Source organism: Battus philenor, unplaced genomic scaffold (genome assembly GCF_028537555.1).
Source record: "Battus philenor isolate CCGP_79_NKW_IND1 unplaced genomic scaffold, ilBatPhil1.0.hap1 SCAF_1, whole genome shotgun sequence".
NCBI classification, from domain to species: Eukaryota; Metazoa; Arthropoda; class Insecta; order Lepidoptera; family Papilionidae; genus Battus; species Battus philenor.
In genome coordinates, this window is record NW_027181661.1 from 14,002,893 (window position 1) to 14,023,733 (window position 20,841).

The 20,841-nt window shown below is 30.1% G+C and overlaps 1 protein-coding gene across 3 annotated transcripts; it reads right to left on the reverse strand.

Moving 5' to 3' along the window:
• Positions 1–728: 728 nt before the first annotated feature.
• Positions 729–19,637, reverse strand: ClC-c (chloride channel protein 3). 3 transcript variants are annotated; one of them, XM_068763926.1, is made up of 18 exons: positions 19,453–19,637; positions 16,990–17,066; positions 12,197–12,368; positions 11,011–11,043; positions 9,354–9,383; positions 8,623–8,762; positions 8,348–8,551; positions 7,664–7,814; positions 7,337–7,495; positions 7,085–7,224; positions 6,573–6,755; positions 6,277–6,491; positions 5,937–6,145; positions 5,716–5,856; positions 5,297–5,507; positions 4,074–4,237; positions 3,317–3,530; positions 729–3,039 (listed from the first exon to the last, which is right to left on the reverse strand). In XM_068763926.1, the coding sequence occupies exons 2-18, from the start codon at positions 17,056–17,058 to the stop codon at positions 2,949–2,951; spliced, it is 2,526 nt and encodes an 841-aa protein (XP_068620027.1). In that variant the 5' UTR covers positions 17,059–17,066; positions 19,453–19,637; the 3' UTR covers positions 729–2,948. The 3 variants fall into 3 exon arrangements, with proteins under 3 accessions (XP_068620027.1, XP_068620028.1, XP_068620030.1); XM_068763927.1 differs by lacking the exon at positions 11,011–11,043; XM_068763929.1 differs by lacking the exons at positions 11,011–11,043; positions 12,197–12,368; positions 16,990–17,066; positions 19,453–19,637 and adding an exon at positions 9,519–9,610.
• Positions 19,638–20,841: the final 1,204 nt, after the last annotated feature.

A 20,841-nucleotide genomic window follows, 5' to 3' on the forward strand; every position in this document is an offset into this window, starting at 1 on the left:
GAGAACAAACTACTGCTTGCTCGCTCGCTCCTTGTCGCTTTGATAAATGCTGTTGTCCTAACGGATTGAGGCCGGGCAGATCTCTTCTTGTCATAAACATAAGATTTTATAATATCTGTTAATAGTTTTTTTGCAAGTCATTACACCGGTATAATGCAATTACTGCTGCGCGGACCTTTTTAAGCTTCCACGGCATAGTAGAATATTAACAAAATAGAAGAAAATAGTAGAATATTTTAGCGACATAATATTAAAAGAATAATTGAAGATCGGTGGACTAATTTTTATTTGTATATTCTTAAATATTTTGTGGCAATAAAATATTCAGACATACAACAATAATTCCTAGTTTTATTCGGCCTTCCAATTTTGCCCGAGTCAAGATGCACGTCTTCTGTAGATCGACTTTAGTCTTTTTTTAGGAATTATTTTCGGTTTGCTAAGAAAATATGTACAGAGTAACATTTTCATTATCGCCGTGATTTAAAAGATTGTATGTTTTAAAATGAATTTACTTCCATATTGAAATTTATGGTATATCCCATAAGCAATGGAATTACGTTTAAAATGTTCAATTAAATAAGTTAAAGTTATTTATTAATTTTATTTGCATTTGCGATAATATATGAGACATTAGTGACATCTTTATGTTCTAAACTACTACTGTAAACTATGCTTACCTATTGTCCTGAAAAAATGGGAAGATGGAAAAAAAAAACAACAATTAGTTTTAATTTTCACGTCCATTTAATCACATATGTAAATCCTAAGATAATTTAGGCTCAGAAGAAAAGTTGCGCCACAGTAGAATTACATGGGAATATACCTCACACAGCTTTGCTTTATTATAATGTATAAACCACCGCAAAAGTGCTGGTAATTCGTTTGTTTGATACACCTACCGTTTACAAATCAAGTATATTTACAAATACCTAATTTTTAAACATTATTTAAATTTTCAGTCAAGTTTTCATAAAACACATCCGATGGTACAACAATGAGGGTTCAGCAAAATAAATCGATATTGTTATGTACAGATAGTTAAACACTGTGACTATGTTTCATGTATCTTCCCATGATTCCTATATGTTGTGTAAAGTGATCAACTGAAATGACGCTTACTCTATTCCTGACTAATCATAAGACTGCTTTAGCTACCGTATATTAAAGCACGCTAGAATAAAAAAAATAATTATCAAGTAAAAATGTGCATAATAATAAACAATTACATTTGGACACTTATCAACTAAATATTTTCACTGTTTCTTGTAATTAATAAACAATCCCATTTGCTTTTTTGCTATTTATTTACTTTTTTTACTATTACATCATCAATTCTAATGTCGTCCCCTACCAGGCTTAAAGGGCGCTACTTTTTTAAAACAACTTTTGAATAAATAGTCTTTCACCTATTTCCTAAAGTCATAACGAGTCATATATACATTATACACATTCTATTTCTGATAAATGGAAACTCATTTAAAAACGGTACATCATTAACTAAAGTTATTATTATTTTTAATAAATGTTCTAAATTTTTCAAATCATTTTCTTTAATAGGATTGGGAACCTGTTGTATTTCAATTTATCTGCTTACATTTTTCCTTAGCTAGCTTAGCTTATCATTCAGTTTATGTTTTAACTTCAAAAAAAGTCAGCTTAAAATCAGCTTAAACGTAATAATTCATTAAAGGTTTTATCAAGCCTTGGCTAATAATTCTAACTATAAGTAAAAAGTATACAAATTTGCTAAGTTGATTTTAAATTGAATCAAAATAATGTAAACTACTTTATTCTTACATATTTAAGCTAACAATGTAAGATAAACATTTAAATCAACTATTTCAAATCAGGGGATAGTATATCACATGACATTACAATTCAATCCCTTATATGAATAATATTGATAGTCAAGGGTCACAATATTTTAGGAATCCACACAAAACCAGTATTAACTTGAAATAATTGACTATTCAAATGTAAATTATTATTGTATATGACACCTTTACATAAATCATAGCTTGTGTTGATAGAAACTCTGATTGTTACCTTAAGAATATGTAATAATGTGTATCATACAATAATTGTGACTGCTAGAAAACACTGCTATAAAATCTCATTTAAAATCAACATACAAAAATTTTATTTGATCTTTAATGGGATCATTATTATACTACACACCTAAAATAAAATTAAAATTGATTGATTGTATATAACATAGATTGTGTATAAATATGATACCTCTAAAATATGTAAGTGCAAGATTTAACAATATAACTCATGATGTGACTTAGCTTAATATTGTTAATATTTATAATTGATATATGTAGATCATTTACAAAATAACATCTATATAATATAAATAGTAATGAAATGAAAAGAACAATTGTGTTATAATTAATAATACAGTTGGTAGAAACAATATGTCAGAAGAAAAAATCTCAATTAATTGAAATAAGTGAAAGAAAGAAGAATAAGCCTTCCTTAAGTTGTTTCTATATTGCACAATGTCATGTATTTATAATTGAGATTGAAAATTCGATCGCATCATAAGTGTACCGTGAGAAAAATAATTATTGCTATTTAATTTATGAATAATTTTAATGATTCTGTAAAATAATTGCCAGACACAGGCTTGAAGTTGAACATAAGCCTCAAAGTACTGGTTCCCCGACACAAAATGAGCGCAATGCCCCGCTTGGTTGCGGAAACTAGCCCTCAGAAGCTAGTCAATTTTAAAGTAATTTCTTGTCTGAAAACAGATTGCTGTGCATATGTAATAAGTTAAGATGAATCTATTTCAACAACTACACTGATATTATATATTGCATAGCATTTGTAGCATGAGAAATTTATTAACACTTATTCCGTCTTTAAGCAATATGAACTTTAGGAATTATCTCTGATTTGTCGCTGTTGCTTTAAATACTATAATTCCTTTGCACAAATTAGTTAAATAGAACAGAATTAGGATCTTCATTATCCATCTGCTTTACATGACGTAATACATCCTTCTTGGTTATTACTCCCAACAGCCGGCTAAAAAGGAGACAATAAAAAATTAATGTGTTGTTATTTATTTATTTAAACACTTCTTATACAATGTATGTATAACTGATAACACACACCACTCATGTCCTGCAGTGCCGACAGACTGCTGTATAAAGTGAAATAAGAAAATAAATTGGTATTGTCAATTGGTTGTGGTACTTTACAGTGGCAGTGATGTTCTGTTTTCTTTTAGAGAACACCCATTATAAGGGCGGACGTCGTGTAGCTTGTCACCTATATATATTTATGTAAAACATATACTCACCCATTGTGTGTGACTAATGTCTGCCTCAAACCAAGTTTGCGGAACATGTCGACGACGGTCTCCATTGGAGTCTGATCAGTTACAGTTATAGGTGCCATGTCCAAAATGCGATTGAGCGGTAAGCACGAAGGCGGGCCGGCTGGTGGATTAGTCGCGCCAGCGAAAATTACTACCGATTGACTAGTTATACCTTCTATTGTGCGACGGGCGTTTGCTGAGGATTATTTTTTACAAAAATTAAAAAACATTTTTTTTGAAAACTTTACACCATTAGCAGAGGTTTTATGCTTATATAATGTTAAATAGTGCTTTAAAATAATACTTATCTACGAAAAATCTAAATTGGAACTTTATAAGAAGTAAATATTATGAAAAAAATACATGACCGTGATATGAGCTAGAAGAATCTTAAATTGCTAATCATCATATACTTAGTCAACAGATCTAACACATGGTTAAATAAAATTAAATTAGTATGCTACCCAATTAATCTATCATCATCATTACAGGTATAAAGGATTGTTTAAAATAGGAACTTGTTAACTACTTATGTGGAAAATAAAAAATATTTCTTTAAAAAAATACAATTTGGAAACAACCTGTATTTCACCTTGTTTCTTTAACATCTACAATCAGTTTATTCATTCAAAACTAAGTAACACATTAGCGTATTTGAGTTGTACAGAAAAAACAAATATGAAATAGATATATAAACAAATGTATAAAATGACTGCTAGAATTTAGTAAAAGTATTTACCAATGGCTAAATTTAGATCCCTGCGTAACACGAAGCCGACAAGATATTGAGACTCCTTGGACACCACTACTGGATAACCATTATGCTCAGTTTCTTTAAGTAAAGTTTCCACGTCATCCACTGTCATGGAGTCCTGTGTGATCACGGCTAATGTTTCGTTGCGTCTAAAAAGAATAAATGAATACATAAATAAAAATTGCTCTTATGGCTTTCAAATACATCACATATGGGCTCTTGATACATTTATATAACATATATACACAATCTTATATACATCAGATATACAATCTTAATATATCTATATTTACTTGCTTAACACTTATGTTGATTAATAATTATTACAATAATATGGTATTAATGCCGCTTTGCACAAAATTTTATTCAATCGCCATTTTGATACACAAAAAACGATTTAAAATGCTAATAACAAAAAAAAAGGAACCCTAAATAAAATGATACCGTAGGACATGATTGCCTTTTTTATAAAAACTTAAATATGGAGCAAAAACAATTTTATCAGGAGTTGTAACTATGACAAAAATTGTTTGCAAAAGTATAAAACTGCTGGTTCCTAAACAAACATAATAGAAAAACATAAAATGATTTCACAGATTTAAATTGTAAAGAAATCAATCGAATTACGTAAAAGACCAATTTATGTGGCACATAATTTGTTTAAAAACATTTACAATTTTAAGTAAATTTCTGTTGTGTAGCGATAAATCGTAATTACACCACTTAAAATGCAAATGTACGCCAATAACTTGTTTTCATATCAGTGCCAAATTCAGGACCAATATTTGTTATCAAATAATATAATAGTAACATTTAACATATTTACTAGGCGAGAAAGATAAAATCATAGGCATACATTCCAAATACAATACATTATATTTGTTCCATTACAACCTACCATATTATGAAGAACAATTAAATATAAAAAAAACAAATGTACTCATAAAAGAGTACAAATTAATGTTAGTGTTAATTAACATCATTTATTCACAACTGCTGAGCAATGATAATAAATGAAATTATAAAAGCAACCATAATAAATAAGCAGAAAATCATCATCACAGTTATAAAATAAAACATACAATTAAAAACACTAATACACATATTTAAAAAATATGTAATTTGTTATAAACATTCTAGGCATAACAGAGCAATGCAAATAAGTAGTGTTAAATTCGCAAGTTTATATAACACAAATAAGGTCTTACTTTGGTTGCATGACATCTGCAGCAAGAGATGTGTGTTGAAACTCATCTTTACTATCAAGGAATGGGTATCCATTTAGAGCAATATGCGCATCATATATTCCTTGCCTTCCCAATGCATCTCCTACCCATTTAGAAGCCATTGCAGCTGCCATTAACGGTACAATGTAACGTACTCCTCCCGTAAGCTCAAACATAATGACGACCAGTGATACTGAAATCAAAATCAAAAACATTATTTTTTGGGAAAGTTAAATAGAGCTCTATTTTTGATAATATTTTATTCCATGTCAATATATTAATTAATTTTAATGATAATTGTGATTTGATTTGGTTAATTAATTAACAAAAGACAAGAAATAAAAGATAAATTCAATCTGAATCTCATTCTCTTTTTTATATTACATTGTCCGTCAATGTACCTGTCATTCTAGTAACACCGCCAAGCACAGCGGCCGCGCCAACCATAGCATACAATCCAGGTGTTATACAGTCATCTCCAGTTGAACATTCACCGGAGAATAACCATATCTTTGAGTTGTTATAAGCCAATTGTTCCACACCTGGAAAATGATTGCATATAAATTAGCTAATTGTTACACAAATGTAATATGTATAAACACAAAAATCATTGAACACTCACCAATGCCCACAATTCGTCCGGCAATAGCTCCTAGAGCGAGACTGGGAATAAACAAACCGCAAGGTACTTTAATACCAAAGGTGAATACAGTCATGACAAGTTTAAGTACTAATGCAAGTAGTAGTAGCCAAATGGCGTGGTATACGCCTGGACCTGCAGCGGCTTTCTCAATAGCAGAATTCACATGTGTGAAGTTACGGTTGTAATCACTAGAAAAAAAAATACAATTGTAATGTTTTGTATTAAATTTAGATTATGTTAAATTCCAGCAAAAAACAACAACATTTTGTTAAATATCTATATATTCTCAAGTTACTATAAATTTCATATAAGCACTCACCATAGAGGATCCGAATTTGAAATCCCACACTGATTAAAGAGCAAGTAGATAAGTTGACTAGTGTTCATTCGGGTGTATGGATTAGGATATGCAATAATAGCTGTAACTAATGTCACAACAAGAACCTCAGTCACTGGATACTGTCCAAGCTTTGAGTATTTACGGTAGCGACACCAGTAAATATTGGCTTTGATAAATATTGTTGCAATGCAGCCCTGAATCACAAACAAGATGTTAAAATAACATTTGTAAAATCAAAAATATGCCATTTAAAAAAAAACTCACTCATCTCTTACCCCAATGATTCCAAGCCCAACAAATGGAATAAGTTCAAAGAATATCCATGGTTTATTATATTCAACAAAGAACAACACAGAATGCTCGTTCCCAAAAGGATTAATTGAACGCAGAATGAAAGCTGCTATCAACGCACAGAAAAATGAACGCCACAGTGTTTTCAGAGGAAAATAGTAGGACACCTGTTAAAAAATTATTAACATAACTAAAATTATTATCATTTTTTATTTTCGTTTAGTTAAATATTCAAATGAATAAGAATTACTTAATCCATAAAACTTTATTTTGTTACTTTATATTGCTATTATACTTTAACTTAACCAATAGGGCTTAAATCAATAATTTAATTTAAAAAGGTAAAAAACTAATTCAAAAGTTTTTCGTTATATTTTTTATTTAAATATTGTATATATAGGCAGTTAATTAAATGAAAATTTTGTATAAATTTTTAGTTATGTTTACCATTAACAGAACTTAAAAACTTTAAAAAAAAATGGCAAAACATATATACCTCCTCAAGGCTGAATAGCACTCCACCAATAGGGGCACCAAATGCAACAGAAACACCAGCTGCAGCTGCTGCAGAGAGAATCTCACGCTTTTTAGCTTCATTGCGACCATATTTTGGAAACAGGTATGACAAAATGTTACCTAAATCAAAAAATATTTTTACCAACTACATAACTTACTGCAGTAAAATGGATTTAAGAAACAAATATTATTAACATAGACACATAAATAAATAAATAAAATTTTAGCATACCAAGACAACTAGCAATGTGCACCATAGGTCCCTCTTTTCCCAATGATAATCCAGACGACACAGACAATATCAGCCCCACAACTTTGATGATGAGTGTCCATTTACCTAGATAGCCACGGATGATAAATCCGCTTAGAATTGTTTTAATCTCTGGTATACCTGTGTTAAAAATATGAAACATTATAAAATTAAAAATGATGATGATTTAAGGTTGTTACAAAATATATAGTTGGAAATTCAGTGACATCTTGCAGGAATATCTCACTTTAATTTAAACAAGAGCAAAATGTGCTTCAAAATTCTACATTGATAGTGAAAACTACATACCTGAACCACAGGCATATGGTGCAAACATCCTCACAAGGGAAGCAGAAAGAGCAGCAAAAATAAGGGCCCACACTATGTAGAAAAGGTAGCCGATAATGTATGCTCCAGCACCTTCTTCGGTATCTCCAAATACTTGTGGCCATGTCAACCACTGCAAGATTAATTTATACTATACATTTGACTATACAAATAGTAAAGATACATCAACATATCTTGGTGCATGGCTCCACATGTGCTTATAAAGTATCCAACTTTACACTATGTGATGCAGCAGTCATTGTCTGAGAGAAATCTCACTTCTTTGATTTGCAAGTACAATTGATATTAAATATTACTATTCCTCCTATTTTACGAAAAAGAAAATTATTTGAAAACTTGTGTTTACTTAATTAAGCTAAAATTGAATTACTATAATATTTAAGCATTTTGGTAATAAAACATCATGATAATTATAGACAAAAAAACTTTGACTGCATCTTCTGTCAAGTGCACACACATAGTTTCTGTTTACAAGGTTTAATACATGCCCAACATGCCAAGATGATGAAAATGATTTATATCATAATTGTATTGTTAACATAAAAATCAAAATTAATTCATTTGTAGTAAATTCTTTTATGTAATAATCATTAAAATGTAAAATAAAAATGGTAATCACTGGAAATAATCATTATTATAACCTACCTGTGAACAATTTCCTTTATCAAAAGTTGTCTCATCACTTGACCAACAACATTGTTCCCTATTAAACCAAAATGCTTGAGGGCAAATTCCAAATTTAAGATCAGTCATCCAAGATGCTCCAATATCTATTACACCCGCCACAACTCCTGTACACACTCCAACTAATAGTACACAAACCCAGCCTGACCATGCATCATGCGCTCCCTGTAAAAAGGCATAAATATTATATATTAATTTCCAAAATTTACTTGACAATAACCCAAGATTCTGCTTACTTTTATAAGATCCCAAAGTGAATCTTGTCTCTTCTTAACAATATATCTATGTCTCATCCGATCCCGCGCAATATCTCGTTGCCAATCAATAGTATGGAAGTCATCATATTGTCCAATACCAGGAATATCATCAGTATCCCCTAAAATTTATGAATGCAAGCAACATTGTATCACAATCATAGGTAATGCAAAAGATAAACAATGGAAATAATGTAATAATCACATGTCAGAAGTGGATGGGGTAACAATTTTACACTATGTTTAAAGATATCACATTATACCCTTTAACTGAGAGTTATATAAAATTCATAATTTTAACAAATCCATCACTATTGTCATTTATTCAATAAAAAAGTAAACCTAATTAATCATAAAATAATGTAAGGCAACTTTTTAGGCTTTTCACAACCAGTAAAGTTAATAAAGTATTTTCTCAATATTTTGTCTATAAATAAAGAATCTAAGAACCGTAATTTCGATGTTTTGACATAAATTAAGCAGTATTTGGTAACTATCCTACATAGTGAGATCCACAGTAAAAGTTGAAAAGAAATTAGCAATTTTTTTTTCTTTTTATAGATATAAAAAAACGTAAAATATTTATAACAAAGTAAACTGTCACGTGATTTCAAGCTAAGATTGTGTATCGTAATTACTCATAATCAACAATTATCAAAATAGAATTTTAATATCAAGTTCGTAAGACACCGTTATTTTATTTAAATGTGTACCTTGCATTCCGGAAAATATTACTGCGTCCCCTGCAACAATACATTTAACTATTTACTAATGTATTTACTAGTATTTAGTACAACATTAGTAAATCGTATTCACGATAGACTTTACTAATAACCATGTAAAAGAAATTGGGTATATAAGTTTACCATAAAACTCACCTTCTATTGTATTTGTTTAAACCTTACGTTAATGAAAAACAGAAAAAAGTCAATAATAAAAATTAGATGACGATGGTAAGTGCGAGCGATAATTGAGTCGACGTCTAAAACGTCAATTGTCAAAGTATATGCGGTACGCCTTTGTTGCCATGCGCAAAAACAATCTCACATTTTTTTTTTTACATTAAGAGAAATTATTTCAAATATATTTGTAATCGACGTATTTTTATAACAGTAAAAACTTACTATTTACTTAATAATTTTATTTTTAAATTTTGATCGTTAGTGTTTTAGTGTACATCTCCATAAGATCATTAGGAAGATTCTTTTGTTTGGTTGTAAAGTTAAAAATTTTATTCCTAATAATTTTTATTCATAAAAACATTCAAAGTTTGCAAAGGCATCTTTAATTCATAAACAAAATAAATTACAGGACACGTATAAGGGACGTTAGGAAGTGATTTCCTTGAACATGATTTAACGTATTTCACTCATAAAACATTAAAGTTAAATTTTTAATATATATATATATATATATATATATATAAAATATATATATATATAATTATATAAATTATAATTTTTACATAACAATTATTCAAAATGTAACATATTTTTTTCCAAATGTTACTTATAAATTATTAAATTTTATTTAAATTAATACATCGACAGAAGAAGAAAGTTCTAATAAAAAAAAGTAAAAATTCGTAATCATAGTAATAAAATAACGAAGGAAATTTTATTTTCTAACTGTAACAACAACTATTGAATAAGTTCATTTTTTAAATCATAAATTACATTCTTTTTGGAAGCAATTATTTATTAATTTTTTTTAGAAGACATTTTAAAGCACATTCGTTATAAATAATCAATGAATTTCGGGGTATGTTGTACATCAAGTTAATTTCATGGGGCTTACTTTCTGATGCCTAGAAACATGTTTGAATGTACTTTGTTTAAATCCCAGAGTTACTATTTTTAGTTGGAAACTTTTTAATTTAAAATTGATAATTTCAGAAGGTTCAATGTATTATTAAAATTAACATTACAATTAAAGATATCTCCAGTATTTTTGCTTTAAAAGCATTTCTGTTTAATTTATTTGTAAAATTATTGACGTGAACCTTAGTCCTGAGTTTTCTATCAAAAACTACCATAAAGAACTTCGTATAAGCTGGTCTTTTTAAGAATTCGTCTTAATGTTGCCACTTATTCTCTCCACCATTTCACCATTTATTTTTAACCGGTTGCTAAAATAAACAAAAACAAGCGGATCGTCTGTCTACATTGGTATTAGTTGTATTTTAAAAATTTAGTATTGACATAAAAGCGTTATAACAGACACATAGTAAATGTCATTAGTCAATAAGTACATACAAGCAAAGAATTGACAAAAAATGATTGCACAACAATCTTAAGAAAGAAGCAAAATTAATTAGTAAATTATTAGGGGTGGATTATTTGTGAATAGATGTTGACTTCGCTCTCTTACCGGTAGACGAGCTGAAGTATTGAGCGATGTATGCTTGAAAAAAGAAACAAATAATCAGTACCAATACTGCATTTGCGTTTGTAATCATAAAATGTAACTTTCATTCGTGTATAAAACATATGTATAAATATAATTGTGAAGTATGATTCAAAAATTATTAAAACATGGTTTATTTATTATAGTCGAAACATTCGCAAAATTGCTGTGTTGTTTGCTGATGCCAACCGCACAGCAAAAATTCTTGGGTACCAATAAACCGGTATTTTACGGACAGATGCGGACACTCGTAGAGCTACGACCAACTATTAAACATAACTGTAATCTATATCTCTGCTATAAAAAACCTTAACAGATCATGTTAAATAAACTAGATCACGTTTCCATCGTGATGAATCGAATTCTACTCGTTACCCGTTACGTCTCAGGACGAAGTAAATCGTTTCAAACCATTCTCCGGTGAAATGTAAAACTAGATTACCGTATTTAGACAGTCGACATGTAAAACCATTGTATTATAATGTAAATAATATTTTATTATGTAGTTATGTGCATAAGGTTCCAATCTATGGAAAAAAGGCGAAATAAATAGTAATTTTGTTTAACAGGAGGACACACCGCGTGCACTATTTAAAAGTTTTTTTTTCATTGGAGCCCCTGTCATTGGCAGGTCGCTGAACACTGACACCTTTTATTTAGTAAGTAAGCTAACTCCATCGGTTCATGAACACGGGTCTTTACAGAGACACGGATTGAGATGCCACAGGGTTTAACCCTTTCGCTGCGAGCAGCGCCTTTTGGCGCCCAACTATAGACTCTTTTTCTTAGCGTACAGAGCCTTCTGGTGCTCGGCTATAGACGCTTTCTCTCGGCGGACAGTGTACATTTGTTTTACATTATCGTGTCAACAATTGCATGATCATGGTCATTAATTTGTTGGTTACCAACGCGATAGCTGCATACGCTTCCTGTGCAGATAATTTGTCACAAAATCAAGTACAAACCAAAAACATCAATTTTTTCTCTGTCATAAATAAATGGCTGAGAGGGTAATTCATTTTTAGGCGCTCCGAAGCGAAAGAGTTAAGGTAACTTGGGTGGTCACTGCATGGTTGCTCCATGCGCAGAGATAGCCGGACCGAAGTTTAATCGGTTGCAATTGCCAAGCTAAGGAAATTTGATTACTTACAATTGCTGCTGGCGTTTGATGCTCTACCGCTGTGCTCGTATAATTGAAAGGTTCCATGGTTAGTAGGGGTCGTTGGCGAAGCGGCGGCGGCCTGTTGCAATCCAGGGGTGATATCGACCATGTCATCCTCTCCTGGCGTCACCACGCCTCGTCCATTCGTACTTTTTCCGCCCTTTGTCAAGATTATTGATACATATATAAGACAATATTTAAAAGGAGACTCAAATTATTCGTCATACATTTCAAAGAGTAAACATACATAAGAAAATAAATTTATGAGTATATAACCAAACAACTACGGATCTGTACAAAGAAACGAAAACACCATGTGCTTGTTTAACGTTACAGTTTAAACACTTCCATAGATAGATAGGTCCCTCTTCCGTTCCGGCTATCTGTATAATAGAAGCCTATATTTCATTCACAATGCACACAACATGCAATCGTAGTAATATCACGAAGGATGATGAGTGCATTCCGGGTTATTTAATTTTATAAATAGTCTAAAGGTTGCCTGTGACAAATTTAACTTTTTTTATAACACTGATGTACAATCCTGATGCTTAAATTTATATTTTAACAATAAATTTATGAAAGTTTCTACGTTGTGTATGAAGATAGTCCGATCATCATAATGAAGATAATTATCATCATTTTAAAAGATATAGGAAATATTTAACAGAATTCTTATTTTTGACTCTACTTGCTTCGCAAGGTATTATAGTTGTGAAAAATGAATTTGTGACTTTTTGCAGTCGAAACTTTGATACAGGCATTTTTTCACGGTGCCTTGTATATACACTATGGACTTCTATTTTTTTTTAATTTATTGTCATTATTATAAACGTCCAAGATATTATCTTAAATATATCGTGAGGCCACTGTAAGAATATTGACGTCTTTAAAACGCTTTCTCAAGGAGTCTCGCGGCCCTATGCTGTAAATAGCACGGATGGCTGGTTCTCTTTTGCAAAACAAATATATTTTCAAGATCCGCACTTCTACCCCAAAGCATCAATTCAAAAAACATAGTGCTATGGATGTAACTAAAATACACATCCTAACAGTATCAATATCAGAGTATCGTTTATCTTCTTAACGGCATAAGCTGCAGCACTAAGCCTGACCGCAAAAGACTCAACGTGAGGCCTCCATTGAAGTTTAGAATCGGTTCTAAAACCCAGGAAATGCATGAAGAGTACTTAGTTTAAAACATCACCATTTATTGTTTTTTTATATTATCAGGGTTGTTTGATTTAACACTCGGTAAAGAAAATTTTATCAATTTAGTTTCTTTAGAATTCAAAATTGAATATTCACGAAAGAGCTTTGTTATCTACATTAAATAAAACATTTGTGTCATTTGCGAACAATACAATCTCGCAAAGGTTTTGGGCTAAGATTGGTAAGTTGTACATATATATTAAAAATAATAAAGGCCCCAATACTAAACCCTGCGATACGCTCATTGCTGATCTGCATTTTACAGATCGCGGATACTTTTATTTATAAATTTGTAAACTGTTATCTTAGTATGTTTTTATCAACTTCAGTGCATTGTCTTTCACTCCCTAATGTTTGAATTTACAAGTACTATGTCGTGATGGATACAATCAAATATCTTCGAAAGGTCGTATAACATCTTGTGAATCCTAACATGTTAAATATATAAAATAGCACCTGAACTAATGTTTGATTTTCCTTTTATAAATCAACTTGTTGGCTATGGAATAAATTATTATGCTAATGTGGTGTCATTATATTAAAACTAATAACTTATATGATGCAAATGGACTTTATAGAATTAGTTTTTCAATTAATTATGTATACACAGAAGGAATAACTTACAGAAATAATAAATATTGCATATCATTACATACAGTGACAAAAAATGATCTCAACATTCATATTACAACATATTATAATATATACTTATTTATTATGTATATATATAAGAGCGACCATTCATACGAAGTAATTTTAAAAAGCTAAATTCATTCTCATCTTTAAAGCTTTTACACCTATCACCAAATAACCTGTATATCGTGCTAGGGTGACGCAATATCTGGTGAACTCTATGCTCATCCTTTTCCTTTCAATGAAGGATACGCCAAATAGTTCTATTGAATTATTTATTTCTTCGTGATTAAAGATCGAATAAGTATGAGGTAATGTCTAAGTAAACGTCTATGTAGTTATTTTGACTAAAAATTACCTCGTCTAGGAACCGCTCTGCAAAGATTTAAACTGTTCGATTGTCAGTGACAATTGTAGTCAATTGGGCTGATGGTTACAATACTGTATAGTTACAGTATAGTACAGCCATAGTAACATCCAGTTGACATCTATACAGCGGCTTTAAATCGGACCCGTCAATTGGAAAACTGCAGTGAATTATCTCCATCCCACTTCATACTCTACGCAGCTGTTGTGTTCCAATTGTTGTTCCTAATACTAATAAACGCAGTACGTACATGATAATATTTTCAGGTAAGATTACTAAAATTGACAGTATAATAATGAGTTATTAATACTAAAATTTCAATAAATTACGAAATAGAAATTAGCGGAAAAATTTAATATCATACAGCTTATTACACGGTTTATTTAATTTTTTGATTTAAAGATTCACTAGCCACGCCATAACTCGATCAAAGCATGCTCGAGACTTCTCTACGAGTTAAAATAGGGTATAAGATCGATCACAATGTGAATTAATATGTGTTTACTATACTGTCAAACTTTATCGCGCTAGTTAACTCTGAATCCGTCACAAAACATTAATTAGCATAATCGATGTTTTGTCACGGATATTTTAACATAAAAATGGCTATTCTTAGTTTCTTCGACGACCAAACCTACATGATTCATAAAAGTCTAAATTAATTGCCAAAAATAACAAAGTTACCTCATATTTTTACAACAACCATAAAAGTAAGATTGTATAAAAACCATAAAAATAACAAAGAGTGAGTAAACAGCTAAACTCTGATTGCTATATAACAATAACTACATAAATGTTAGTATTTTTATACGTACATAAAATAAACTGGTTGACAGACACACGAGTACTATATGATGGATTTAAAACCTAATCGTATGACTTGTGGTTGTAAGACTTCCTGTATTATTTACTACGGTATGACGGCGCAGGTTCAAAGTATACTACCAACCAGAAAGTTAAGCATATTTCAAATTATAATATTTTTTCTAATTATAACTTTCACAAAAACAAAAAATCCGAGAATCGTTCTGGAAATGTATCTATCAATTAGAAAAAAAAACATAAATATCGTTAGGACAGGACAAAATAATTTATCTGAAACAGTTTACTGAAAACATCACCAGATAAGGAAATAAAACTGTCATAATAAAACCGCTGACATCATTTTACTGTGCCTATTCTGAAAGATTATTTTTCACCCAATGGTTTTCGTGTTTATTTGCGTAAGATATTTCTTGAATTAATGTAATAAGAACTCGTTATACTTGTTATCATAATCTATCTATGTGACAATACATAAGTGGAAATCATATATATGTAAAAAATTTCCACTTATGTACTGACTCGTCACGATGTCTCTTGAAATTTTATTGGAATTTTCCTTTCTCTTCTAGAGGTTTGCTATGAAAGTATTATACGTATTTTTATCAGCAAGGAGGGTTGAGGGAGGCGTTCATTAAGTTCGCAAAGTCGGCGACGGCTTTCTGAGCGAACGAAACAAGTCATTTAATGTATTTTAAGCCGACTAATTCACACCGCAATTCTGCATTAGTCTTATCTTTTAGAAACATGCATACAGCTACATACTCATGTAAAATATATGACTTTCAACTATAGCATTTTATTGACAAAATACGAAAATATATTTGGGCACTTAATGTTTAAATCATTATTATAAACAAAAAGCAAAATTAATATTAAATAAATTGTTAAAAAATTTGTGTCTAAAGAAAAAAGGTAATATTCAAGAATCCTAAAATTCACAACCTATTCCACATGATGAGTGTCTGCCGGCAACTTACGCGTTGAAATAGTGCTACGTGGGCGATTTGGCTTTGAATTGTCAATCCCATAATTATGAAGTTGGTTTAGATCATTAAAATCCAATGTAAGATTTCAACATGGGAAAAATTATATATACGGATACCAACTGATTTTTCAAATAAAAGATTTATGATGAACATGCAATTTTATATGAACAAAGTTTTTACTTTACCAAATTCTTTATAACATATTTACTAATCAATTTCCATGATATATATGAGACTTATATTGATAAATTGTAGCAAGATTTTAAAAAATTAATGTAGTTAATAATGATCCATAAATATTCTGCATGTATCTGCAAATGCACAAACCCTATCAAGTTTAGCATATGTTTGTTACAGCGATAAAACATTCAATACAATGTGTTTACTGTCCATTACACGCCAACTATTTTGAGATATTTTAAAATACCACATTTCGATAGAAGTTGGATTATGATTTATAAAAGTAACATAAATATTTATGTCCTGGAAAAAAGATAATAAAATATTTATGTCTTGGAATTAATGAAAATTAAATTTTAGAGTAGCCTCAGTTCTGGTCTCTACATACTGCTAGTTTGCCGAGCTCTAAGATTGCTCCACAGAGTAACAAAACTCAAAGGCCCTCATGGGCTGTCAGTCGTCGATAATACCCATTTATACCATAATGAAGTAACAAGCATTGCTTCTTGTTGTTTTATATCTCTTCAAATTCCAAAAAAAATTGTGTTATGTTTTAAAAAAATAAGATTTATAAATACCTTTTTGTAAACAGACTGGTATGTAGTAGCCATCTTACTTGCCGACGATTTGAGAGGAAACCGTTCCATTCCTATTGCTGCAACCAAAAATGAAAGCAGTTATAAATGCTTGCAGATGAAAGCTTATGATAAAGTCTAAGCTACAATGATTAAAAGTTAATGTCTCACATTGTATTACAGTCCAATACTCTAATCGTAGCACATTTTGACAGCCCAAGTAGTAATTCTACTAATAAAAAGGATATATTTCTTATTCTTATTTCATGAATTATCCATGCCTTATATTTTAAACCCAGTATGTGTATGTATGTATCATATAATGTTCGTAAATCTCTTTCCAAATTTATTTTGATAATACAAAATAAACTCTGTCTAGTGTTACTATTTTTTATAACAATGATGCTCATGCTAGAAAATTTCTTACACCTTATTGATTAATCCTTCTATCAAAAATCAAACAAAAATGTTTTATTGTCACAAATATAAATTTAAATCAGTAATCACTTTTGTATTAATTTTTTTTTTAATATTATTCATTTTGTGTTATTTCATTCATATAACAGACATAACTATTGATAATAATATAAAACAGTAGAAGGGAAACGGGCTACCAAAGATAAACACTTATCATTCTACTTAATCGGGGACATAAATTTAAAAAATGCATTACTTTTAAATTTGAATACATTTTTGAAAATAAAATGAAATTTATCACTTCTATGTTATTAGTTTGGTATACATTATAAAAGTCATCACTTTGAAAAATAAATTTAATTTTGTATCTGTAACTAAATTTATTTACAATTTGGTTATTTAGCCATAAAACTACAAGCTTTGTATAGCATTTGTTTACAATCCCATATTTTTTTTGTACTGGATTTTCATGGCTGCTCATGGATTTAGCTGCTATTTTTTATAGCTCCTGGTTTTGGGGCCTCTTGATCCCCCAGCTTATTGTGGGGCAGAGGAGTATATCCAATACCAGGTTAAATAGTTTTTTCAGTATATTTTTTATACATCTTTTTTCTTTCATTCTTCACAATATCTTTTTCACTTTCCTTACATTCTTCACAATTTCTTTCTTTCATCACTTTTATATCTTCTTTCGCACATCGCCTTATTACTCTCATCAATATTCCTTTTAACATTTGCTTCTAACTACAGCATTTTTATTTATTAACAAGTTTTAGTTTACAAATTTTTATTATTAATTTTCACTATTATTTATTTATTAAATTACATCTATAGTTGGCTTGATATTTTATAACATTTTATGTTTTTGTAGTTGGGCTTCACCTGTCTTTATTTTAGTCCTCACTCTAGGTTTTTCTGTTTCTGGAGTACCACTTCTTTGCAGAACTAGGAATGTAGGGCGGCATTTGTCATCGCCCATGACAGAGGTAACACTTTCCTCTTCTATTTTCCTACCTATTTCTACCTCAGATTCAGCAAGTTTGAGGCAGTAGAATGCAAGAGTGCTTGGCCAAAACACATATTTAGTTAGCAAAGCTGGAGAGCTCCCATGATATACATGGCTAGGCCCACTACATATTACAATTTCACCAGATTAGATCTAATAATTTTGCTACATTTATTCTATTAATAGATATTGAAGATTCCACTGTATGTATAGAAATATTTTTACCAGAGAAAATAAGTATTATTGTTAAAATACCATATGAAGTCAACAATAATGCACACTGATGTTCAAGCTTATTTTTCTTCCAAATATTTTCCTCCGCTTTAAGAGGATGAATTTACAGCCAGGCTATGACTTATGCTTTAACCTAGGTATAATCATGCTAATAATAATGGGAAGCACAAGATCAGTCATTTAAGCAATTTCTGTCGGATGCCTATGCCTCAAAGTTACCATCTGTTAGCTGACATGATTATGACAATGAATGTTTTTATTTAAGTGGAAGAAAATGAATACATGACTTTCTAGAAATGCTTTATTAACCATTAGTGACTTTTGTGCACATTTTTTTTGGAACTGCACTTGGAACATAGATTTAGTTAATTAATTTATGATATGTGTTCATTTGTAGGTTTCACCACATAATATTCAAAAGTAAGTATTATAAAGTAATAACCGATTCAGTTACGTAAATATTTTTCGTTTGTCTTATGTGCATATTCAAAAGTTTCCTGTTTGGAAAATGGCTTTTAAAATTAACTTTACATTATATTAAGTCTTGGCCAAAAAGATATACTAATAGGTTAACCATTTAAACAAAATAAAAATGTACTTTGAATAAAATATAAATTGAGATAAAATTTTAGGAATCCACGATGACGCCCCCTTTAATGTAAAAGTAAGCAAAGTAGATAAAGAAAATTGTTTTTTAATGTTTGATAGTGAAACATATATTAATGAATAATATTAAAGAATTTTGAAGAATTGTGATGAATGCAATGCTTATTTTAACTATAAAATAAAAAAAAGGTATTAATACTCACTAGTCTACTCACAGTGGTACATTTTAAAACTAATTTTGATAAAGAAAAGTTATTGATTTCAAATATTTAAGTTACGTATATAAGGCACCACGTTTAATGTTTAGGGCGTAGATAAATATGCTCTAAAAAAATCATACAAGTTTTTATTCACAGTAGAAAGCTGATATCACGACAGTGTCACTTCAATAAACACAGACACAGAGTGCAAAAGTAGCATTCTGATAGTTGTCTATACAGATTATACAATGAAGATGATAGTTATGATGAAACGATAAAAACAACTTATCGTCAAGCTATTATTTTTCATAATTAATGTAAAAAAGTATATTTTACATCTACTATATTGCATATTTAAGTTTATTATCAGTTAACCAGCTATAATGTAGCCCTTTTTCATGGACATTTAGACATAGTCCAAGAGTTACCATTTATTTACTAAGACCCAATTCATTTCTTGTGTGAAATTCTCATACGTAGTTTTTTATTAATCAAAATCTAATTTTGTCCGCACCAAAGTTCGCAAAGCACGAAAAAGGTCTTTTCGCGTGAGGCACGATATACTAAATAAAGAACATGTTACACGCTAAGAAATTTCTAGGATACATTTTAATCTTTAATTTTACGCAAAATTTTTACTGCTTTTAGACGCTAATATTTATTATTTAAAGCATCCAGCGTTTGAAAAGGCACGTCAGTTTTAACTACGTTATCAATACTAATTTGCTGTAACACTGAGAACTGCACAGCTTTAGTAGCAGTCGGTTACGAGCACTAGCAATAAGGACAGTGGTCTACAAAACCAAATCCACCTGATTTTTGCCGTAACTTTTACTCTTCTGTCCAAATAGTACAATATCGGGAGCCATGTTTAGGTTTAAAGGATGCCGTAACTAATAGTAATAGCGCAATCATTGTGATAATCAAAGTTACAATTTTAAGCTCCAATGTTTTTAAGCTGCACCGATGGTTTATACATTCACTTCAGGTCAAAATTACTTGTAATATAATTTTTTAATCATGTTTCATAAATGTGAACAATGTCCTATAATAATGGTAGGGTGTTTTAACTATTGATAAATATAATTAAATATTACAATTTAAATCATTATCTCTAACAGAAAAGTTAAAGGATAACATAATCATCTTCTCAACAAATTTCATTAAAAATTTAAAAACAACTAATTTGTGGTTTTTAAAAAACGTGTATTTTAAAAATATTATGGCAAAATAGGTAGTAGGTAAAATATTATTTTGTAACTTCCGATACGATTATTACGGAGAGAATGGCATAAAACTTGTAGAGACAAGTATTGTTAAGTGGTAGTTTTATAATATGACTTTTCCATCTCTGCAGGTCATTTATTACACAATTAATAACTCGAGAACACA

Excerpts from the sequence above, each read along its gene's own strand:
- ClC-c (XM_068763926.1), bottom strand. The coding sequence starts at position 17,058 with ATGGAACGGTTTCCTCTCAAATCGTCGGCAAGTAAGATGGCTACTACA. Across the intron at positions 3,531-4,073 it reads GGATCTAAATTTAGCCATTG|CAAACGCCCGTCGCACAATA; the intron begins GTAAATACTTTT and ends AATAATCCTCAG. Across the intron at positions 3,040-3,316 it reads ACATTAGTCACACACAATGG|CCGGCTGTTGGGAGTAATAA; the intron begins GTGAGTATATGT and ends TCTCCTTTTTAG.